We start from the raw sequence: 23,495 nt of genomic DNA on the forward strand, positions 1-23,495 counted from the left end.
AAATTGAATGTGACAATTGAGTGTAAGCCAATTTCACCATGTTCTAAGGAGAGAGCACAAGCTCTTTTCCACTAGTTAGCAGTGGTAAAGTGTACGGAGCCCTTAAGCCAACAAAACCACATTCAGCAAAGACAGGAATAGTATGGCAAAAGTCATGCATATTCACTAAGTCCACAAAAAAAGCGGATCCCATGTTATGACACTCGCTGTAATCTTCGGGAGTAAGTCTATGTGTCACAATATTTTATTTAATAGTGTTGTGCACCCTTCTGAAAAATGTAAGCAAATGGTGTTCAATAGCTGATTACCACTGATTGACATTCTCCCATTTGGTAAACATTAATAGGAGCTCAGGACTTATTAAATAAACATTATGGGGTCGATTAGGATGGCGGACGGACGCCCTGAGTAGGAGGGACTGTCCACATGGGCAGCGGCGGTCCCTCCATGGCAATTAGGATGTGACCGCCAACCTGGCGGTCACATCCTGTATGTTTTACATTGCGGCGGGTGCTGCTTGAAGCAGCACCCGCCGCAATGTAAAAAATTAAAGCAGTGCATTTGCATGCACAAAGCGGCAGGCACCACGCGGTGCCTGCCGCTTCGTGCACGCAAAGGCAGGGGGGTACCATAGGTACCCCCCACTCAACCTTCACCCAGGGGGCCCGCAACGGGCCCCCAAAGTGAATGTCCGTATGCTTTTCCACGGCGGAAAAGCCGCCGCGGAAAAGCATTACTTTCCCTACATCCTAATATGGCTGGCGGTGTCTGATAGACACCGCCTGCCATGTTAGTGCTTTTCCGCCGTGGTCGCCTTCCGACCGCGGCTGAAAAGCGGAGGACAGATTGTGAGACCCACCAGCCATCCTAATTTGGCGGTGGGTCTTTCAAGCCTCCTCGGCGGATTTCCCGCATCCTCCGGGCCGGTGGTGGCTTCCGCCGGCCCGGAATATGCGGGAAATCCGCCATCATAATGACCCCCTATATTTGTGATCACAATCAGTCAGATGGCTTGTCAACTCTCCATAGATTTCCAGTTAAAACTCTTAATGACCTGAACATTATCTTGCATTTGTTTTGACAGTTAATGGATCACCTGAAAGCTGGAATTGAAGATGTGTGTGGACACTGGGGCCACAATCAATTAAAAGAAAAGTAAGTAATACCTGAATTTTGTAAAGAAGAAAAGAATGTTTCTGCAGCATGGCAGTATGTTACTGTTACTTGACTCCAGCTTTACAATTTTGAGAAGAAAGATAGGCCTAAACCCAAACAAACCTGTTTCAATAGTTTGCACTCTTTTAAACCTTCCCTGCACAAAATTCCAAATCAAGCTCTTCTTTGCTCATCAATTTTGATTGAGGTATTTTTCTGAAAAGGTTTGGGTAGAGTTGTCTCAAACAAATAACATAATATAACTTCAAGTGAAGAGAAAATAAAGTTGGGTAAGGCACAAAAAACGATAGCAAAAATCTTTGTGAGTGTGAAGAAAAGAGTGAATGAAAAAATAAAGGGTGAGAGTGAAAGACAAATAACGAAAGAGACAGAAAGAAATAGAAAGACAGACGAGAGACTCAAGATATGGTAGGGCATGCTACAAGATCAGACAGCACTTCCACTAAGCAACTTCAAAACTGCTGAAATAAAAGTGTTGTATCTTTATTATTTGATGTCCTAGGCAAGTTTACTTTGGCACTTCCTATATAATCTCTTGCAGCAATTAAGTCATTTTATTGTATTTGTTGAGAGCACGTGTCGGAGCTTGCCTGAAGGGTTTGATGAATTACAGACAAACTAAAAATAAGCACAATGAAAATGGCACTGCTGCAACTGTATTTCTTTTTAGAATCGTTTTACAAAGAAGCAAATAAAATCTGGCATTATTGATATAATATGCTTTGAATAGTCAGCAGGACTATGGTTTGTTCCTTCTTCCATTGTATGATTTGGCATCCTGGACATCCAGTATTTAAAAAAATGATTGAAGTTCATTTATTTACACATTCAAGCACTGCCCTTTCTACAAATCTAACTCTTGTTTTACCTGACAGTTTTTCATGTGCAGCTCATTGTCACTTTTTCTTGCAACTATCAGCCTTGTGTGCATTTTGCATGACCGTTTGCATGGGTGTTATCATTCACAAGCAAACATTGCACTCAGAAAGTTAGGTTTCCAGTACATGTAAATGAACTTGGGATTTATAGCAATGGAAAGCTTACCTTGTAAAGATTTCTTATCAATTTTGGATCTCGCCCCAACACATCTGAGAACCTTTGGGCCACAGACCTTTGTAGTAGCCTGAGAGGAAGAGGGATTGACAACAATCTATATTTTATAGTATAGTATGATTATTAGAATCACACAAGGAAAGATTGAGTCAGTAACTTCTTGTTAAAAGGTTTATTACAAACTGAAAGCCAGACTAATATAACTCAATCTCAAAAGCATAGTATAAAAGTGTTGAATAACCAAAGGGAGACCAAAGGATCTTACAATATTAGTCCTCAGCAGTAAAGAGCATACAAGTATCTCAGTAGCGGCAATACAGAAAATAAGAAAAATTATTTTGTGACTCTTTGGATGGTTTTGATCCTTCTCCCCAACCATGGAAAAGATTTTCAGCATCTATTAAGCCCTACACAAACCTAAGGATAGGGGAAACCCTATTGCAGCAAAGCAGCAAGAAAGGTATCAGTATCAGTACCTCTGTAAACGTTCTATAAGTAAGGAATCATATATAGCATGAAGCCACACAATCAGAAATGTCAAGAGAGGTCTTTACCTCTCCAAGTCTCAAGGGCATCTAACTAAACCCAAGGTGGGTTCCCTAATTTAAGTGCACAAAGCACATTCGAAAAACATGAACTCATACACATCATAATATGTTTTCCAGTTCCAAGAAAAGAACTTGGCGCTTTGAACACTAATCCCATATTCCTTTTTTTTTTTTTAAATATTTTTATTGAGAATTTTTTCCCCCATTTTCTTTATAACATGAGCAGGGCACAATAAAATACAAAACCATAGAACATAAAATCATACAAACATATTCCAATATTCAACTAGACAAGTTCTTCATCTTTCAACAGTCAGTTCCTGTCTTCCATTGAATAAAAGGACCCCAAATTTGCATACCCAGTTTCTTACCCTTTTTCCCCTTCCTAGCGTACATAGCAGTTTCCAGTTTTTGTATTGATAATACTTAACCCAGCCATTGATGGTATGATGGAGGGTTAGGCTCAAGCCAAGCAGAAGCCACTAACAGTCTAAGGATCACCATTGCTACAAATATAAAATTCTTACAGTTTGACTGCCTGTCATGACTAACCCCCAATAACATAACAGCTGGGGTTAACTCTATTGTTGTTGATAATGCATTCTGGAAAAAGTTCACAATATCCTGTTTCGTCTTGTCCAGATGGGGACAGACCGAAAAAATATGTATCAGATCCGCATCTGTACTGCCACATCTAAAACAAGTAGTACCAGATATGCCCTCCCACTGGGCGATTTTCGCAGGTGTATAATATAGATGGTATAATATCTTGTAATGTTGGGCCTGAAGAGACGATGAACACAGCATTTTGCTCCCCATTTCCAATTACTCAGTAAAGATATCCCTGGCTATATCTAAACCGATAGACCATTTATCTGTCCATTTCTTCAGATCATCTTTCTTTAATTTTGTCAATTCTAAATAGAACCTCTTGATAGTACAATCAAAGCCACCTTCTATAAGGTCCATCATAATAGTTCTTTCAAGGCCCAGTGAACACCCTTTTTTATTCAATATACAGCTTCTTATTTGAAGATATTTAAAGAAATGTTTTGTGTCCAAGGTATACTTATTTTGCAGTTCCGTAAATTGTAAAATACCATGACCGCCCAACATATCTCCAAACTTTCGTATCCCCCGCCTCTCCCATTCTTGAAATACGGCTCCTGAGAAAACCTCACTAGGTAGGGAAGGGTTATTTTTTAATCTGGTGTATGCATTATACTTCCCGATTCCCACCTTTTTGACAAATCCTTTCCATATATTATATGCAGCTATTACTGTCTCAAATCGTGTTCTTTTGAAGTAACTTTCCTCTGTGAATCTCAGAAATACATTTGCAGCATTTATACCCAAAACCAAACCATAAATAGCGAGCAAACCAATCTTGCCCCAACCATCCACCTCAGCCACTCCAATCAAGCCCACCATACCTTGTAATGCTGCAGCCCAATAATAGAGCTTTAAATCTGGTAGTGACCAGCCCCCTCTTTCCCGCGGGAGCGACATGTATCTCAATGCCCTCCGCGTCTTACCTTTTGCCCAAATAAAATGATTAACCATCTGTTCACAAATTTTAAACCACCTATTATCAACTAAGAGTGGTATTGCCCTAAAAATATACAAAAATTTTGGCAAAACCAGCATTTTAATAATATTAACTCGTCCTACTAGTGACAAATGGAGGCTCTCATAACGATCCAAGTCTTTCTTTACTTTATCTATTATTGGGACAATATTTTTTCCACCAAGGTATTAAGATCAGCTGAGATATTGATTCCTAGATACGTCCCTGCCTGGACCACTCGATTATCGTCGCAAAGAGTCATTGAGTTTTTAATAATCTGAGTCTTTGAGGTGTTTAAGGCATAGCCCGAAACTTGCCTGAATCTGCGAGCCTCTGCCTCTACCAGCTCGGTCGCTTCCGTGGGGTTTGGTGTTATCACCGCCACATCATCAGCGTAAGCAATTATCTTACAAGGTCCCAATAATGTATTTAACGGGATGATATCTGCACATAACTCTATCCTGCGAATTAATGGGTCCTCATACATGGCAAACAGCAGCGGGGAGCATGGGCACCCCTGCCGTGTACCTCTCTTAATCATAAATTGTCCCGTGATGCCCCCATTTACTCATAAGGCCGCAACCGGTTCCCTATACAGGGTCTGGAGAGCTTTCACAAAACCACCCTTAATCCCAGCTCTTATTAGGGTGTGCCACAGATAGTCCCAGGAGACCCGATCAAACGCCTTTTCAGCGTCTAGCAGCATTACTGCCATCGGGTCTCCTGTAACCTCGGCGGCGTCAAACATGGTTATAACTTTCCGGGTGTGATGCGTCGTCCCTCTTCCGGGAATAAAACTGTGTTGGTTATTACTGACTAGGGTTCTTATTATTCTTGCGAATCTCGTTGCAAGAGCTTTCGAGTATATTTTGGTATCGTTATTCATCAACGTAATTGGTCTGTAGGACCCTGGCTCAGTCGCCGGCTTCCCTTTTTTTGGTATTAAAACGATGTCTGCACCCCCCCAAGATTTTGGGATAGACTCCCCCATCTGGGCAGCTTGAATCGTTCTACTTAAATCCTGCCCTAAGCTCCCCCAAAAAGTCTTATAAATCTCTAAAGGGAGCTGGTCCGGGCCAGCGGCCTTTCCTGAAGGGAGATTGCCCACAGCTTCTTTAATTTCAGTATAATCCAGCAATTTCTCTAGCCCTTCTGCGTCTTCAATAGAGACCCTCTCAACTGGGATATTCTGAAGGTATTCGCTTATCTCTTCTGCATTACTGGGATGTTGGTCATCATATAGTGTCTGACAGAGTATTATTCTCTAAAAGATCAACCAAAGCTTTATGTACTCTTTTCTTCCTACCTTTATAACTTCTAATCAAGCCTACCCCCAGTCCCTCCGCCCCATTAATGTTTAAGTCACCACCTATAATAACCTGAGGAGTCCAAGCTGCTAACTCAGTGTCTAAGAACTGTAAAATTTCTGGGTCATCCTGGGTTGAGCCGTACACCGCCACCAATGTTGTCCATACTCCCTCTATCAAGATCTCAACCATAGCCCACCTACCCCACTGATCTTCTAATTTTTTCCCGATTACCACATTTTTACTCCTTGAAAGAATAGCTACCCCTCTGTTTTTGGTCCCTTGCTTGGACCTTGCTATTAAGTGGAACCCCAACTGGATGAGACAAAACTCTTGGGTACTCATTATATGGGTCTCTTGCAAAAATACATAGTCTACACTCATTTGCCGCAATCGGATTCCTATCTTTTGTCTCTTTTGGACGTCGTTTAAGCCACATACGTTCCACGTTAGAAATCTAAGAGACATATCTCGTTTTTAAGGAACTACCGGCTAATTGCTCACTTTTATTTACCAAGCTTCCAGACTCGTTCTTCGCTGCATCTATTTCACAGATTCCCATTTTTATATTCTCAATCCCTTCAGTTCGGTAACCATACTCATGCTTCCATTCCAAATCATGTTCTTCATAATCCCGACAAATTCCAATGCCCCTGTGCCCTGCCCCTGCTCCCTCCCTCCCCCACCCCAGACAACCCTCCCACAAAAACCCACCCCCCCTACAGGCAAATAGGTCCAAGGGACCTATGTCTGACCGACGATCCCTACAGGATGTCACGCCCTCCCTTCCCTGATTCTCTTAAACCATAAATGCCACTCGTGGTTCTCCCCCCAAGAAAATGTTAAACCCCAACTACCAACCTAGAACTAATGATACCCACGAAAACACCAATACAGACCTACCCCTCACCTTGACCCAGAGATAGGAATATACAATCTTAATTCAAGAACCATATATTTAAGCACACAATAGAATTCTACTACTGCATAATGTTATTAGTCTCTCTTTTTCTTTTTTTTACTGCTTCTTACGGGGAATGTCTCTGATAGCAACTACTTGCGCGTCATGCTCCAAAGACTCCTTATGGTGCGACTTATGTTGACCTCTAGTTTCACGCAGAAAGCTGAGGTACTCTTGTGCCATAATTTCAGAGTAGAAGACTTTAAAAATTCAATTTAGACCAATCTTCTGTCGTGCTGGAAACATGAGATAAGCCTCGCATCCTATATTCTGGAAGGGGGTGATCAGCTGCCTCATCCGCCACCGCCTTTCCACGGTGGTGTGGCAGAAGTCAGGGCGGGCAAAAAAAACAACATCCTTATAGGTACGCTTTGCCTGGGGTTTTGCCTTGCTTATTATCTCTTCACGCAATAAAAAGTTCCCAACATAGAATAATATTGCGCGCGGCTTACCCTGTGTCTCCTTCCGCGTCATCGGGAACCGGTGTGCTCTTTGTACCTCATGCTCTCAATCCCATGAAGACGTCTCTGGGAAAGCACCCTTTAGTAACTCAACAACAAACCCCCGTACATCGCCCCCTCCTTTCCTTCCTGTATCCCAAGTAGTCTGACGTTGTTACGTCTTTGTCTGTTTTCAAAATCCTCCAGTTTCCAGAGCATGTCTGCCGTTGTCTTGTCCTGATCTCTCCTAGCGTCCTGCATTTTGATGAAATTGTCCTCCAGTTTTCCCGTTCTGGCCTCCACCTCAGATACTCTCCCGACCGTTTCTTCGTACATTTTATTAACTTTATGCAAAGAAGTTTGTATTTTTTTATTTGCATGTCTGGCTCGCCTGCTTGCCCTTTGACTCTCAGCGCGAGCCTCACCCTGTATTTGCTTTAAGGTAGAGAATAGGACTTCAAAGTTAGAGGCACCCCCCACAAGCCCCTGAGGGTAGGCCTCGTGGGTACCCATATCTGTGTTCTCAGACCCCCCCATAGACGGTACACAGCTCTCCAGTGTATTGTCCCAATCAAGCTTTTTTACAACAGATTTCACAGGAGCTCCCCGAGATGGTCTAGCCAGGTTCTTACGCCTAGGGTATTTTTAACTTTGCTCTTACATTTGGGTCTACTGGGTCTGCTGTTCAACTCAGTTCTATTCGTCTCTATGGCAGCAGTCTTTGATCTTGGTTTTGTGGCCTTTTGGACTGTCTCCTGCTCCGACTCAATAGGCTCTGTGTCGTTATCTGACGAAGTTGAAGTACTATCTGATTCAGACACATTGATTTCTGAATCAGTATCCACTGCAGAGCCTGCTGATGTTTCTAGTTCTGAGTCTGAGACTGACTCCAGGATCAAGCTACTATTCTCGCTCTCATCTTCGTCATCTGCCTCATCATTGCCTGTAAAAAAGACCTCCTCGCAGGGGGAAGCCAGAATCGATCCTAAGACAGTTGTTACTTTCTTGACAGTTTTATGATTTGCATTTGTATTTACGCTTACAGGACTCTTGACCCCTGATTTCACTAGGTCGAGGGCTGTCTCATCGTCAATTACGTTCTCTTGAATCATCTCTGGCGCTGATCTTACATTAGAATGCCCATTCAAATCACTCACGTCTGTATCAGCACAAGCACTGGATAGTTCAGGAGGTGCCTTTGTCTCTTTAACTATGATTTCATTGTTAAGTACTTCTTTCTCCTTTAAATGCTCAGCCCCGCCCCCATCCATGTCTGTAGAAAGCCCTGGTGATCTCGAGGATTCTGTAATTTCAATTTGGCTGACGAGCTCCACCGCGCGATTCACTCCCACAGTTTCGCCAGTTGCTGCAGCCGCTTCTGTGAGATTGCCACGCCGCTTCTATCCGCACAAGGATGCCAGTGTCGGAACCAAGAAAACTCGATGCGGAGCTGGCTGGGCACTCGGTACAGGTGAAAATGTCTCCACTATTGTGGTTTGCCGAAGTGCTATCTCTCTCCCTGTCACCTCGCCGGCAACAGACTGCACCTCGTTGCTTTTCTTTGACAAAGCTGTCATCTTTTTCTTTTCCGCGTCCTTTTCTCGGATCTTCCGCATTTTAATCTCCTTTGCAGCCTCCCGTCTCTGTTGCGCTTTTGATCTCGCCTTGCCTCTCAGGTTAGAGGCTGGGGCTCAGGAGTCATCTGTAGGTGCTTCCTCTTCTTCATTACCCCATCCATCACGTTCACGAGTTTTCTTAGGGGATCGCAAGAGCTTGGGAGCCATTGCCCTCAATAGGTTCCTCCAAAGAACCCGCCCAAACCACAGAGACCGTGCTGTTAAGGAGGAGATGATCTTAAAGAGTCTTTTCCTTTAGCTGAGTAAACCCCTCTACTCGCACAGGCCAAAGAGTAGGCACTCCGAGCATCACGTTCACCAACCAATGTCCAGCAGCTGTCAGCTCTCCTGGTGTCGCCCCAATGTCGGCTCAGTTTAATCTAATAATCCATTAGAGCGCTGCCTTAGGTAGCTGGAGCTGATAAAAATGAGAAAGCAAGCGAAGGGATGAACACCACATTGATCGATTACACCACCATCAGGAGGAGAGTCAGGCGTGACTTTCCTCTACAGCGTCTCGGAGGCCATCTTGCCCGAGACTAATCCCATATTCCATTATCCACTTCCAAAACATCCTTGATTTCTCCCTTCCTCTGATAGTACAAACTGGTGACACTCCCTTTGTTCTTCATTAAAATCATTTGACCTTGTCAGCTCTTCCTCTCCTCTCTTTATCTCTGAAATACAATGTGCTTTTCACTAACTAACAAATGCCTTTGGTCTGCACCTGCAAAGGTGAAAAAGATGCAGAAAAGCAACTTTCGTGTTAGTATTAAGGGTCTCAACTGGAAGCTTAAGGCCCACAATCACGCTAATTTAACAATTATTTTAAAAACATTTTCATTCTAAAGCCTACATATAATCCAATTAATGAAATCTTTAATAATGAGTCAAGTTATATCATACAGTACTCTCATATGGTAATTTTAAACAAAAAATGACAACAGCTCACAATTTTGAAAATGAAGCATTAATACACAAATGATTTGTTCTCACCAATCCCTGGAGAATGCACTGTATTAAATGAATTTTAGTACACCACCTTACAATCTAACCAACAGACGATAAATATCCGCATCCTGATGTTTCTGAAAAGGAAAATGTTAATATTAACATACATATATATCAAAAAACACAATAGATGCACTTCTATACCTTCAGTGCACTAAGGGCCCGATGTAGGACACCAAATACCGGTCGGTAACGGCTGATTAAATCGGCCGTTACCGACCGGTATTTGGTTTTTGAGATGTAGGGGCCTTACATTTTACAGAATCGGTAAATTTACCTTCGGTAAATTTACTGATTCTGCAAAATACCGAATCGGTAAGTTTACTGAATCCGTAAATCTAGATGTAGGTGGCACTGAAAACAGTGCCACAGGCCCTTAAGAATTCGTTATTTACCACTAAATAATATTTTGTGGTAAATAACAAATTCCAGTGTACATGCACATCTGTGCATGTACACCTCTGCCATGTGACAAGGGCATGTATGTGTGTCACATGGCACACAAGCCAGTATCAGGGGTGCAACAGGGTGTCAAAGTGACACCTTGTCCCCCTTGACAATTCGGTAATTTTACAGAATCGGTATTTACCGATTCGGTAATTGACATTGATTCCTATGGGCCTCAAGGCCCATAGGAATCAATGGCAATTACCGAATCGGTAAATACCGATTCGGTGATTACCGAATCATACCTACATCATTTCCTACATCTCATTTACCGAATCTAGAATACCGAATCGGTAAAATTCGGTATTCTAGAGTCAGTAAATGAGATTTACCTACATCGGGCTCCATGTCTCTTTAAGAATTATTGTGTCACACAAGTACATAAGGCCAAGGGTAAGTACATATATATATGTGGCCTAGCCAAACATAGGATGATAGAGCCAAAATTATGCTACTCAAATCCTCCCTCTGATGGTGATCAAGCCATCACAGATTGCAATTGCATCATTATCAGATTAGACCAAAGGAAACCTAGTGGTATTGAACATCTTTCTTCTAGTCTCCTCCAGAAGATTCATTTCATCATAATATCTGCTGTGACCTTCTTCTAACTCTACATCTGCTCTCTTTCTCTTCATTCCCTGTCTCACTTGTGCATGCTGATATCCCTTAAAGATCAAATATAAGAATATTGCACAAAGGATAATTATCAAAAGGGGTTTCAAAATGGCACCAAAAATTCTACTTCCCAAGTTTCCAAACCATCTCCCTATTGAAGCAAACCCATTTCCAATAGCGTTTCAAGCACCTGTCTCTTCCAACTCTATCAAATCCTTTGTCAACCCAGATATATTCTTATTATATCCCTCCATGTCTTTACTTTCATCTGTTATATAAGTAAAGCATTGCTGAAGTCTCAACAGCTGGAAGACTTTGCCCTCTTTTTGCAAGCAAAAGGTCTAACGCAAGTCAGTTCTGCAAGACCATAAACCTGATCGCAATCATCTCAGTATTTACAAGTAACAAGAAATTTGCTGTACTAGTAGCCAATTTGTTCACTTTTGTAAGCAGCCTCCTAAATTTCAGGTCATACAAAATCACACTTACGGACTAGATTATAGCCTCCAAAAATATCTCTTACTACTTCTGCAGCACTAAGTTATTTTTTTATTTAGTGTTTTATAGAGCACGAACATGACCTGTTCAGGTATCAGAGCGCTTTACTGGGATAACACGTTGTATACAAGTATGAAATAGTCAACGAAAAAAATCATAAGTAGGGGTAGAAGGAAGTGAAACATTTGGGGAATAACAGGGTGTATACAATGTTCAGACTCTTCTCCATTGTACGCAATTGCAACGGCAACGTTTTTAGGATGGATGTGGGTAATTAGAACTGAACTCCTAGCAGCAAAACGGATCATGTAGGCCTTTGACATCTTAGCCTGAACATGTAAAGTGTAAATGTAAATTTATACTTGTATAGCGCACTACTCACCTGCAAGGGTCTCAAGGTGCTTGTACGAATACAGCTGTAGAACCCATCCTGGCTTTCCCTGTGAGGCCCCCACTCCTGGGCACCCCCAAGGTGGAGGCCAGGCATCCTTAGCGTTGTGGGGGACGTTGTGGAGATTAAGCAAGCTATTGCCCAGAGTTGGACTCCATGATTGGAATAGGCACCAAGGCGAGAATTATCAGGTCCATGGAATTTTGAGCCCAAGACACGCCGAGGCAGGGAATTGAACCCTGGTCCCGGACTAGACCTCTGCATCAGGGTCTGCTGCTCTAACCATTGAGCCACACTTCTCCACTGTGTGTAAAATGTCTGAAACTCTTCTGCAACAACTTCTACCAATATAATATGAACAACTTTTAATGTTTTTAACTTGTTTTACGATAGTTTCTTTTATTGAATTAATCCATTTTGAAGAAATGTGTGACTTAGGGTTTTATTGTGATACGATTTTATGACATTTTACTGTTGAATAAAGCTTGATTTGACTGACTGATAATGTTCGGTTCATAATTCTGAGAAATCCAGCAATTGCATTTGTGGGAGTACAAGGTCATTACAAGATGGATAGCAGCCAGTCAGTCCAAACTCTAGCAGCAACAAAAATAAGCAAAGCCACTGAGCGGTGTGTGCAATGCATGACTTATGGGAAAAACTTGCCCATTAGAACATTTTTGTCTTCCTTTTTAAATAATGACAGAGAGAGAATTCTTCTGATGAAAGCCTGCAGCGAGTTCCAGATTCTTAGTGTAGCCCCAGAGTAAACACAATTGTAAGTTTTTTCCTTTCAGAAGCAGGGTGTCTGGAGAACAAAGTCTGTAGCAGACCAGGAGTCTCTAGCTCCTCCAGAAACCATTATTTGATTTTCTGGGTGAGATATGCAGGGAATTTTGTGTGTAGTTGTTTGAGGATGATACATCGCTAGTTTGAGTTGGATTCTGGCTTCAAGAGGAAGCCAGTTCAGCACCTTCAGATGTGATGAGATGTGGTTGAATTAGGTTGAGCCTGACACCTCATTTGGTTGGAGATTTCTCATCCCATATTGGATCATTAAAATGTTTCACTTGATAAATCATCAGGAAAACTATGCCACGATAACAGGTACCATTCAATCCATGTGACAATTTAAAATATGCATTTTGTCCACAAATAAAATAGACTCCAGAAAACACAAGATCCTGTCCTTCCAGAGAATAGGAACATTTCCCCCTTGCTTGAAACGTATCTTCACAATTGCTTTCACCTAGAAACAATGAATCTATGTAACTCTGGTCAACATGAATTCACAATTTTCTTTTGTGTTTCCAATCTATAACTAAAGCAGTTATATTTCTTTTTATCTGATGTTCAATTTCTTCACTACTCCACTTGTGATTTTTGAGATCCTTATCAGTTTGAGATTTTATGTCTCTCCATCTATCGTCCACTAAATCTAAAAATCTATTTTCACATCTGATATCAAACAAATCACTTTATGTATGTGTACTTACTCAGTATCTAGGGACTTAAGAGACACAAAATATTTCTCTGCAATTCCTGCACCTTTAAAATAAGGATTCTTAACCCTTTCGCTGCTAGTTCTTCCCCCATGCTAAGCATTTTTTGGGGCTATTTGGGGTAGTTCACACTTAGGCCCTGTAACTTTTTGTCCACATAAGGTATCCACAGGAATTCGCGCTCTTTTCTTCCAACATCATAGGGATATTCAAGGTACCCAGGGTCTGTGCATTCATGAAAGATGGGGGAAAACTGATGCAGAATAAAGTGTCTGGCTTTTCCCCTGCAAATGGTATCAACAGCAGGTTTGTGGTGCTGAAATCACAATTTTTCCAGCTCTCAGGACCAAGCAGACTTTCATCAGAAAACCAACATTTTTCACACAGTTTTGGCATTTTACTGGGACGCAGCCTATTTTTGCAACTTTTTGTGCTTTCAACCTCCTTCCAGTTAGTGATAGAAATTGGTGTGAAAGCAATAATGGATCCCGGAAAGCTATACATTTATATTTCTGAAAAGAAGACAACATTCTGAATTCAGCAAGCGGTCATTTGAATAGATGCTTTGAGGTTTTCTTTATGGAAACTAACAGTTGAAAAAAAGAAAAATGTGTTGAAAAAACAGCCATTTTTTAAAACTAGACAACCAGAGAAATCCAGGAGGGGGTGACTTTAAGTGGCTCTCACCGGGTTATGTTACCCAGATCCCTTGTTAAAAAAAAAATTCCTCACATTTCTGTGATGGAAAGCTCTGGAATCTGCAAGGATCCAGAAAATTCCACCCTTCCCGTATTCTTCAAGGTCTTCTGATAGAAATGGTACCTCAATTGTGTGGTTAGGCCTACTGCTGTCGACAGGAAACGGCCCAAATCGCAACATAGACACACCACATTTTTTTCATTGAAAACTGACCCTAATTTCGCAAAGTGCCTAGCTGTGGATTTTGAGCCCTAGCTCTGCCGGCACCTGGGGAAACATAGCAAACCTATACATTTTTAAAAACTAGACACCCAGAGTAATCAAGGAAGGGGTGACTTGTGTGTGTCTCTCACCAGGTTCTGCTACCCATAATCCCTTGCATACCTCAAACTTTCTTCTAAGAATCACATTTTCCTCACATTTCTTTGATGGAAGGTTATAGAATCTGTGTGGATCCACAAAATTCCACTCACCCCGCATTCAACAAAGCCTTCCAATAAAAATGGTAACTCAATTGTGTGGGTAGGCTTAGTGCCCACAGCAGAAAACAGCACAAAACTCAACGTAGACACACCACATTTTTTCAGTGAAAACGGACCCTTTTTTTGCAAAGTGCCTAACTGTGGATTTTGAACCCTAGCTCTCCCTCAACTAGGGAAACATAGCAAACCTATACATTTTTTAAAACTAGACACCCAGAGGAATCTAGGAGAGGGTGACTTTTGTGGCTCTCACCAGGTTCTGTTACCCAGAATCCCCTGCGAACCTCAATCTTTGTAAAAAAAAACAAATTTTCCTCCCATTTCTGTGATGGAAAATTCTGGAATCTGCGTGGATCCACAAAATTCAACCCTCCCCGCATTCCCCGAGGCCTTCCGTTAAAAAATGGTACCTCACTTGTGTGGGTAGGCCTACTGCCCATGACAGGAAACGGCCCAAATCGCAACATAGACACACCACATTTTTACAGTGAAAACTGACCCTTATTACGCAAAGTGCCTAGCTGTGGATTTTTGACCCTAGCTCTGCCAGCACCCGGGGAAACATAGCAAACCTATACATTTTTTAAAACTAGACACCCAGAGGACTCTAGGAAGGGGTGACTTGTGTGGCTCTTACCAGGTTCTGCAACCAAGAATCCATTGCAAACGTCTAACTTTGTAAAAAGAACCACATTTTTCTCACTTTCCTGTGATGTCAAGTTCTGGAATCTGCACCCATGGGTCCACAAAATTCCACCCACCTCGCATTCCCCAAAGTCTTCAGATACAAATGGTACCTGACTTGTGTGGGTAGGCCTTGTGCCCATGACAGGAAATGGCCAAAAACGCAACGGGGCCACACCACATTTTTACAGTGGAGAAATGAATTAAATACTTTATTGTTGATTAATAAAAATCATTGCAAACAGGAAGTATATATAAAAAACAATACATTGTATATAGACACAACAAAACTTTCTAAAGCATAAAATAATATCAAGGATGGTTATGTTTCAATTCAGAAATCACACCATAATTAAACAGCATTTTGAGATTTTTTTTTCTCCACATCCTAATTTAAAGTGACATTGCAAAGTGCCTTTATATATAAATGTTACAAGAATGCCAACCTTCTCCGGTTGACATTCTATTTCTAATATTATAAATCAAAAATTTCACACAATTCACAAAAGACAACGCTACATTAATAAAACTAATAGTTCTACAAAATTTCATTACAACTGCTACACTGCCCTGTATTCTAAAATTCAAAGACAAAAAAGTCATGATAGAAAATAAAAACATAGGTAAAGTGCAACTGTATGGTTCCTTTTAAATGGAGCCTTTCTCAAAGTCTTATAAGAATTGCTTAAAGTGCCACTGTGCAAACCCTTTCAGAGACGTTTATGAAGATATAATTGACAATAACATCTTAGAACAGCATTGTTTAGCAGACCTATTATTGGTTATCAAAAGCCCCTAACATCAGGTGGCAGTCTCTAATGTTAACTTTTTTCTGCAATGAGAATACATTTTGCAAATTGTGTGGTCAACTGAGCCGATTACCCGGAGAGGAAAGTAGTAATTGCTTGACGACATTTCCTCACACCGTTTTCTTTAAGGATATATTTTAATAGGGCTTTCCTCTCTTCTAGTAGTTGAGGACAAATGGATGAAATATGCAATAGTGATTCATTAAGAGAGCCGCATAACCTATAATTATTCACGTGCCAAGTTTGTAACCATGGGGGCGTTCCATCCTCTGTGGGATATCTCCCAAATCGTAGCAGCAAAAATGTGTCTCATGTAAGTAATTTTAGAAGGGAAATAAGATAAAATTTTGGCTCCAGTTTGGTGAATGAATTACTAACCGACCATGCATGGCTTTTTTTTACAAGCTCATCCTTGTCCAATAGAACCGTCAGGAAATTAGCTGACTGGTTTAGTGTCTGTCTGAACACAGCTTTATTTCTAGCTACATCTTCAAAAGGCTGAGACTTAAACTTATTTAGGCTCTCTCTTAAGTAAGATCTCCAACCTTCAGCTTTCTCATATTCAATCATTTCCTACCAGCAAAAATATGCAAGTGTGCCAGGGTCTGAACAAAAGAATGAGTATAAAGCTTTAAAAAATGTAGAATTGTCATATTAAAGATTGTCTTTTCAGACCAAATTCCAATCTGAAATTGGCGTGCCCGATGTTCTTTGGAACCCTGGAAACCGATTTGAAGACTTTTACCTGGAGATTGTCAAAAAATGTGTGTCTTTTCATTGGAAAATAACTGACCCATAGGCCAGGGATGGAATCAACTTTGCTTTCCTTACCTTAGCAAGTGTTCATAGTTCGGACATACCAGTGTGTCTCGCAGCTTTCTAAAAGCAAAAGACAACGCCATAGCGTTCGCTTTTAGGTTAAGAAAGTGCTGTTTAAAAGACAATATGTCATCAAATGTAATTCCCAAAAATGTTTAACATTTTATGGTTTCAATCTTTAAACCATTAATATTCCAAACTTTCTATTTGATTTAGCGGAATCAATCGTCATAAGTTTTTTTTTTTGGTGTTCATAAATAAACCATTGGCTAATATATAGTTGTTGAAAGAATCTATTAATCTTCGTAAACCTATGGGCGTATGACTTAACAGTATGGTGTCATCTGCATACTGTAGATATTTTATATTTTGTCCTGCAAGTTTGGGCAAATGAGCATTAACATGTTTTAAATGTGACTGTAAATCAGCCATAAAAAGATTAAAAATACAAAAGGCTAAGACACAACCTTGTTTGAGACCACTATATGTTTTGAATTTGGCTAGTTGGACAGCTGTCGTCCACCTTAACCTGGACCCACGTATTAGAATATAACAGTATAATCATATCTAACAGTTGGTTTGGAATGCCCCAAGCAGATAATTTCGCCCAAAGTAAATTGCGGGGAACAGAACCAAAAGCGACCCCTAAGATCAACAAAAGAAACATATAACTTTTGGATTTTATGTTTTTCTCTATCAGATAATAATGTCAATAAGGTCAAGTTCGTAATCGATGACTCGCCCCTTCAAAAACCAGTTTGGAATATTGAAATAATTTCTTCTTTATCGGCCCATTCTTCCAGCTGGTTGAGCAGGCAACCTGAGAAAACTTTTGCCTCCACATCTGTTGGGGAAATTAGCCTGTAATTAGCGGATCATCTAGTGAACCACTTTTATGAATTGGCTGGATTATGCTTCCCTGCCATGATTCAGGGACCGTTTTTAAATTTTACAACATCATTGAACAGAGGTGTCAGGATTTCCGACCAAAAAGCTGTTTTAGCCTTAAAGACCAAGTTTGGAATCCCATTGGGGCCTGGCATTCTATTTGATCTTATCCTACTTATTGCCGTTTTGACTTGATGTACTTTCCATGTTTCCATAGCCAAGAATTTGGCTTCATTGTTGTGTTGATCATTTCTGATTGCTCTGCTGTATCCATTGGTCAGTGTACTTAAAATAGGATTATTGATGTTATTACTGGAGGCTAAGTCTGAAGAGGCCCCATATAAATTGCGGATAAAAGCTGCCCAGCATGGAACAGGAATGTTGGAGCTGTTCGCTCTTCTGCTACGGTATTCAATGTCATTTATTAGTCCTCAGAATGCTTTCAAATTTTTCGTTTTACTGGCAAAGTGCAACTTGTTCCATATTCCCTCAGAGTGTGTATGTTTGGCTCCCCATATTTTGTTGCTGTATTTTCTTCTTCAGAGTTTTAAAATGCTCAATTAAGAAGAATTTAGGCCGCAATTCGGTTGCCTGAGAATTTCCCCTGTATCTTTATTACGTTCCCTGTTTTTGCTGGTGTAGCCTAGTTGTATACCATCCTGATCTTTTTGTCCTTGTAGGGCATTCTCTTGATGTTTTTGGCAAGGGGAAATGATCTAACAGGGAAGCACAGACACAGGGCCAGATTTCAACCATTGACTTCCCTTGATTTTTCTCGGTTAACGCTGTAGTGATTGCGGGTTCTATAAATGCCAATATTTCCATCTGATTTGATGAATCCCACACTAACCTTTTTAGATTGTATGCCATTGTTCTGGTTACCATAGACCTTGACTCAAGTAGATAATGAACTGCTAAGACGAGTGACATTATTTGTCTCTTGGGATCACCTGGTAGTCACAAAGAGACAATACAAGATCCTTTGAGATGATGGTATAGTCGATAATGGAGTGTTGCCATGAATTTTTAAATGTTGGAAAGCTCTCAATACTATTTTGTACGTCTTCCTGTATTAACATGAGATTATATTTGTTAATCTGGGAACTTCAGATCTGCAATAAACTCTGCTTGGTTTGTTGGCTCGGTATTTGAAGAGCAAATGCATGTTGAAGTCTCTCAAAAAGTTTACTATAGTTGCTGGATATTGATATTTGAAAATGTTGACTACTTCCCAGAGAGCAGTAAATTGGGATAGTCTTTCAGAACTTTTTGTGCTTAAATAAATATTTAAAAATAATATTGTACAGTGAAAACAGACCCTATTTTTGCAAAGTGCTCACATTCCTGTATTGGAATGTTCTAGAATCTGCGTGGATCCACAAAATTCCATATACCTGAGTTTCCCAAAGTCTTTAGATAAAAATTGTACCATACTTGTAAAGGTAGGCCAAATGCCTGCAACAGGAAATGGCCCAAAATGCAACATGGACACAGCATATATTTACAATGAAAACTGACCCTTTTTTGGCAAAGTGCTTAGCTGTAGATTTTGAACCCTAACTCTGCCGGCACTTAGGGACACCTAGCAAACCTATACATTTTTTAAAACTAGACACACAGGGGAATGCAGGAGGGGTGGCTTATGTTGCTCTCACCAGGTCCTATTATCCAGAATCCCCTGCAAAATTCAAACTTTGTAAAAAAAAAAGAAAAAAGTTCCTCATATTCCTGTGATGAAAAATTCTAGAATCTATGTGGATCCACAAAATTCCACGCACCCCGCATCCCCCAAAGTCTTCCGATAAAAATGGTACCTCAATGCGTGGTAGGCCTAGTGCCTGTGACAGGCGAGGGCCTAAAACATATTGAGGAGACATCCAAATTACCTATCACAAAACAACCAGATTTTGCAAGCGGGGGTCCCGTGGGTTTTAGGCCCATCTTAGGAAACTACTAAACCTACACATTACTGAAAACTAGACACCCGGGGTAGTCCAGCGAGGTATGGCTTGCATGGACACCCCCCCCCCCAAAGTTTTCCTACCCAGAATTCCCTTCAAACCTCAAATTTAGCTGATAAAATCAATTTCTTTTCTCAAACTTCTGTGTGTGAAAATTTGTGGATCACCGGACTGACACACATTTTCTACCTCCCAGCTTTCCCCAGGTTTTCCAATATAAATTGTACCTCACCTATCAGAACAATGTGTTGTGGTTGGAGCAACAGTAGACTTAAATTCTACTGAGCTATCTGTAGCTGAATTTCACCCTGTAAGCACTATAACTAATGCTGTACTAAAAGCCATTAGTGTGCCTAGTATGATGTTTCTACATCTACTAGTATTAGGATCAGCTTCCATTACTTCACCAGAATCTAAACCTTGGGTGGAACATAGCAGCTGCAGAGACTTCTCTGCCAGTTTCCACATGTGCAAACAGCAAATCCAAGTTGGAATGGTTGTGCAACAAAACTATGTACAAAATCTTTATAAACCTTGTTTTTCTCAGACGAAATCTATAAATTATCTTTGATAATGTAAAGCGTTCTAACTCATTCACTATTAGTCCTAATATAAAATGCTTCAGTTCATCAACTAGCACAGAAAAATGGTGTGCATCCAAAAAGGGAAATTCAGCCTCATCTAAGATAGGATGTCTCAAGGCACTCAGTTTTGTCAACCATCGAAGTTGAAATGTATGTTCAAAGTGGGGATCAATTTACCAAAGTTTCAATTGAACTTTCAAAGTGACCCCACAAATTACCAGAACTCGTTCTCCCAGTCATTTGCAAGAAAGTATATCCATTCACAGAACTCGTTCTCCCAGTCATTTGCAAGAAAGTATGTCCATTCAGGGGGTGAGCACCTTCGACAGGGCACAATTGCTCGCTTCAACCTCTTGAGTGTTGTCTCTTCTACTCCTTCACTCAGGTCTGAATCCTCTGTACCCTCTGGAAGGTCAATTTCTGCCTGCAGTACTAGTCTAGCTCTCTTTTGCCTTCTTGCCCAACATTCTTCTGCTGCCCCTCATGGTTATCTAGCATTAGGCCATTTGTCAGGGTCAGAGTCTATCTCTGTTACGACAACTGGATTAGTCTCTCCTTCACCAGTTTCATCATTCAAATCTTTGCAAAATACTCCTTAGACCGATAAAGTGCTATTTCAGTTTCTGACATTTCCCCTACAGCTTGACTAATCTGCTCCAGTGATCACTCAACCACCACTGGCTCTACTGGGAGAGGTGCTGTTATTTTTTCAAGAGGGCATGGAATCCCTTGAGACTGAATATAATGAATCCAATTGTGGCGGCTTCTGCACTTCACAGCAGTTGCATTTATGAGTATGACTTGGTACGGCCCACTCCAACTACTCTCCAAACATGACTTCTCTATGTCTTTCTTCACCTCCACCCAGTCTGCTGAACTTAGGTTGTGAAACTGCTCCTGGTGCGGCAGGGCTGTAGCAGCTTCAACCTGATGAGACATAGAGCGCCGCACGTCAGCCAATCATTGGTAGTAATCTAGTATCAAATCATCAGTAATGTTTACCAGAGCATTTGCAGGTACAGCTGGCAATCTCATTGCCCTTCCCATGATAAACTCACGGGGAGACAGTCCTGTCCTACAATCGGGTGTGCTGTGCAAACTGATCAAAACCAACAGCAAACCATCCGGCCATTTTAAAGACGTAGAAGCAAACACTTTGGTAAGTTGTGATTGCAACAACCCATTGACTTGCTCCATCAGACCTGATGCCTCAGGTCAGTAACTATAATGCAGTCTACGTTCAACTTGCAAGGAGAACACAGCCTCCTCAGCACTTTGTTATTGAAGTGCGTGCCTTGGTTCGATTCCAAATAAGTTGGGAAGCCGAACCTTGATATCAACTCCCTAAGTAACAATTTTGCTACTGTGAGACCATTATTCCTTCTTGTGAGATATGGCTCAATCCATCATGAAAAAATCCACACAACAACCTATACATAACTCAGCCCATCAGTAACATCGAGACAGCTATGCTCCACTTCAATATCATCAGTGTCATTACCGGGAATGGGTAACAGAGTGGCATGATTCACACCAGACCAATTCTTTAGGGAAGTGGCTGAGAAGTAAGCACCTGGCCTTTGACTTCTACATTATTCTGTGTTAGCACTGAAAGAGCCCAGCCCTCTATTTCACTGCAAAAAAGTTAAAACTTTTTTGCTGTAATCAGGGATTCCTAGTGCAGGGACTTTGTCTCAACTCTATGAAAGCAACCAAGCAACCTTGTCCCAAGGCACCAGATCCAACAAATCCTTGTGTGTCAGCCTTTGTAAAGGCTTGGCCGCTTGTGAACAGTTGGATATCCACTGATGCCAGTAGCTTACAATTCCCAAAAATATCCTGACTTCTTTCTGTGTTGTTGGTGGATTTATTTGAATGATCGCAGAGATTCTTTCTTGTGACACCCTTCTCGCACCTTTCTCAATATGCTGACCAAGGTACATGGCTTTTTTCAAACAGTACTGCAACTTACTAGGGGATACCTTAAGTCCATTTGCAGTCAAGTGGTTAAGCAATCCAATAGTGTCAACTGTGCATGCTTCCTGTGCATTTGATGCAACGAGCAGGTACTGCTAGGCTTCTGCAGGCCCATGATGGGTAAGTTGCATGGACTCTCCATGATTTCTTTTAGTATACCCTGTTTAATCATCGTCTCGATCATTGGAGTTATTCCAGCAATCCTTTTAGGGGTCAAAATATACTGCTGTGTTCTGGGCCATTCCACATTCGGTTTTGTTTGTATACGGACAGACTCAACTGCTTTAATGAGTCCAATGTCCTTCCCGAAAATTCCAAACTTCGGGTCTCATTGAATCTCCGAGATCTAAAGCCAAATCTTCTGTTGTCTTCATTGGATACATTCAGAAAATCAGATTCGGATTAGGTAATTTAACAACTATGTCCTCATCATGAGTTTGCAGCTCTATTCTTTTTGGGATACAATATACAGTGCAATTCAGTTTGTGCAACAAATCGCATCCTAACAACTCACTGGACTTCAATCACAAACCACAACTTGATGATTCTCATCAAAACTCCCTATCTTTACAGGGACATCCTCAGTAATGGTATTTTGTATTTGTTGATTAACAAATCTAACAACTTGGTGAGTTCTCCCGAGACGGGTAGGTATGGAACTTCAACTGATCTCACAGTGGAACAGGTAGCACCAGTGTCAACCAAAAATTATACATCATAGCCAATAACCTCATCCTCTATAAATGGCCTCTCAGGTCTACCTCCAAGACTGTGCTAAGCAAGCAATCTTCCTCCCCCTTAGGCATAGTCAGGAGGACTAATCAATGCCAAGATTTTCACTTGTCTCAAACATAGGAAATTGTTGGTAAGGATTATTATTCTAGTAAGCTTTGTGATTCAAATTTATAACCTGGTTTGAAGAAAAATCTGGGTATATTTGAAGCTTGCATCACTGGAGCTTGTGGCACATCACAACTCTGAGCTCTGGGTACATTCCGTTGCTGCATGGAATTACTGTTCTGAGTTGGTACAAACCCTGGATGCTGACCCTGATTTGTGGGATTAAGATGACTTTCTAGCTTTTAATGCCCCAAACATTTGCTGTAGTGCATGGCTTAGACTTCTTCAATGTTTCTACATACATTCCAGTACTCAGATCAATAGATACAGCCTGACTTCTACTTTGTGACTGAAATCCACCTCCCACTGCATCGCTGGAGCTCCCTATTGATACACTACCTGCATTGGAGGGGCATTCCCTACCAACAGTGGATTTTGAATTCCTCTCTGAGCAGTCTATTATTTGTATCATCATTAATTTTTCCGTTAACCTTATGTGCCTCATTTCAATCTCATCATTACAGTATTTGGCATATCTCAAAATCGCATCAACCAACTTATTCTGCAAACAAATCAGATGATGTTGAATCTTCATATAAATCTCAGGTCTCAATCCT

At 41.0% G+C, this 23,495-nt stretch overlaps 1 protein-coding gene across 1 annotated transcript in view; it reads left to right on the forward strand.

Annotated features, from left to right (window-relative positions):
- Positions 1-23,495, forward strand: part of SLC9A4 (solute carrier family 9 member A4) — a 669,359-nt gene that overhangs the window by 280,801 nt on the left and 365,063 nt on the right. The window contains exon 7 of the mRNA XM_086934738.1: positions 1,085-1,155. Coding sequence (XP_086790864.1) covers positions 1,085-1,155 — 71 coding nt within the window. The remainder of the gene's footprint in view (positions 1-1,084; positions 1,156-23,495) is intronic.

This window comes from Lissotriton vulgaris, chromosome 8 (assembly GCF_964263255.1).
Source record: "Lissotriton vulgaris chromosome 8, aLisVul1.2, whole genome shotgun sequence".
NCBI classification, from domain to species: Eukaryota; Metazoa; Chordata; class Amphibia; order Caudata; family Salamandridae; genus Lissotriton; species Lissotriton vulgaris.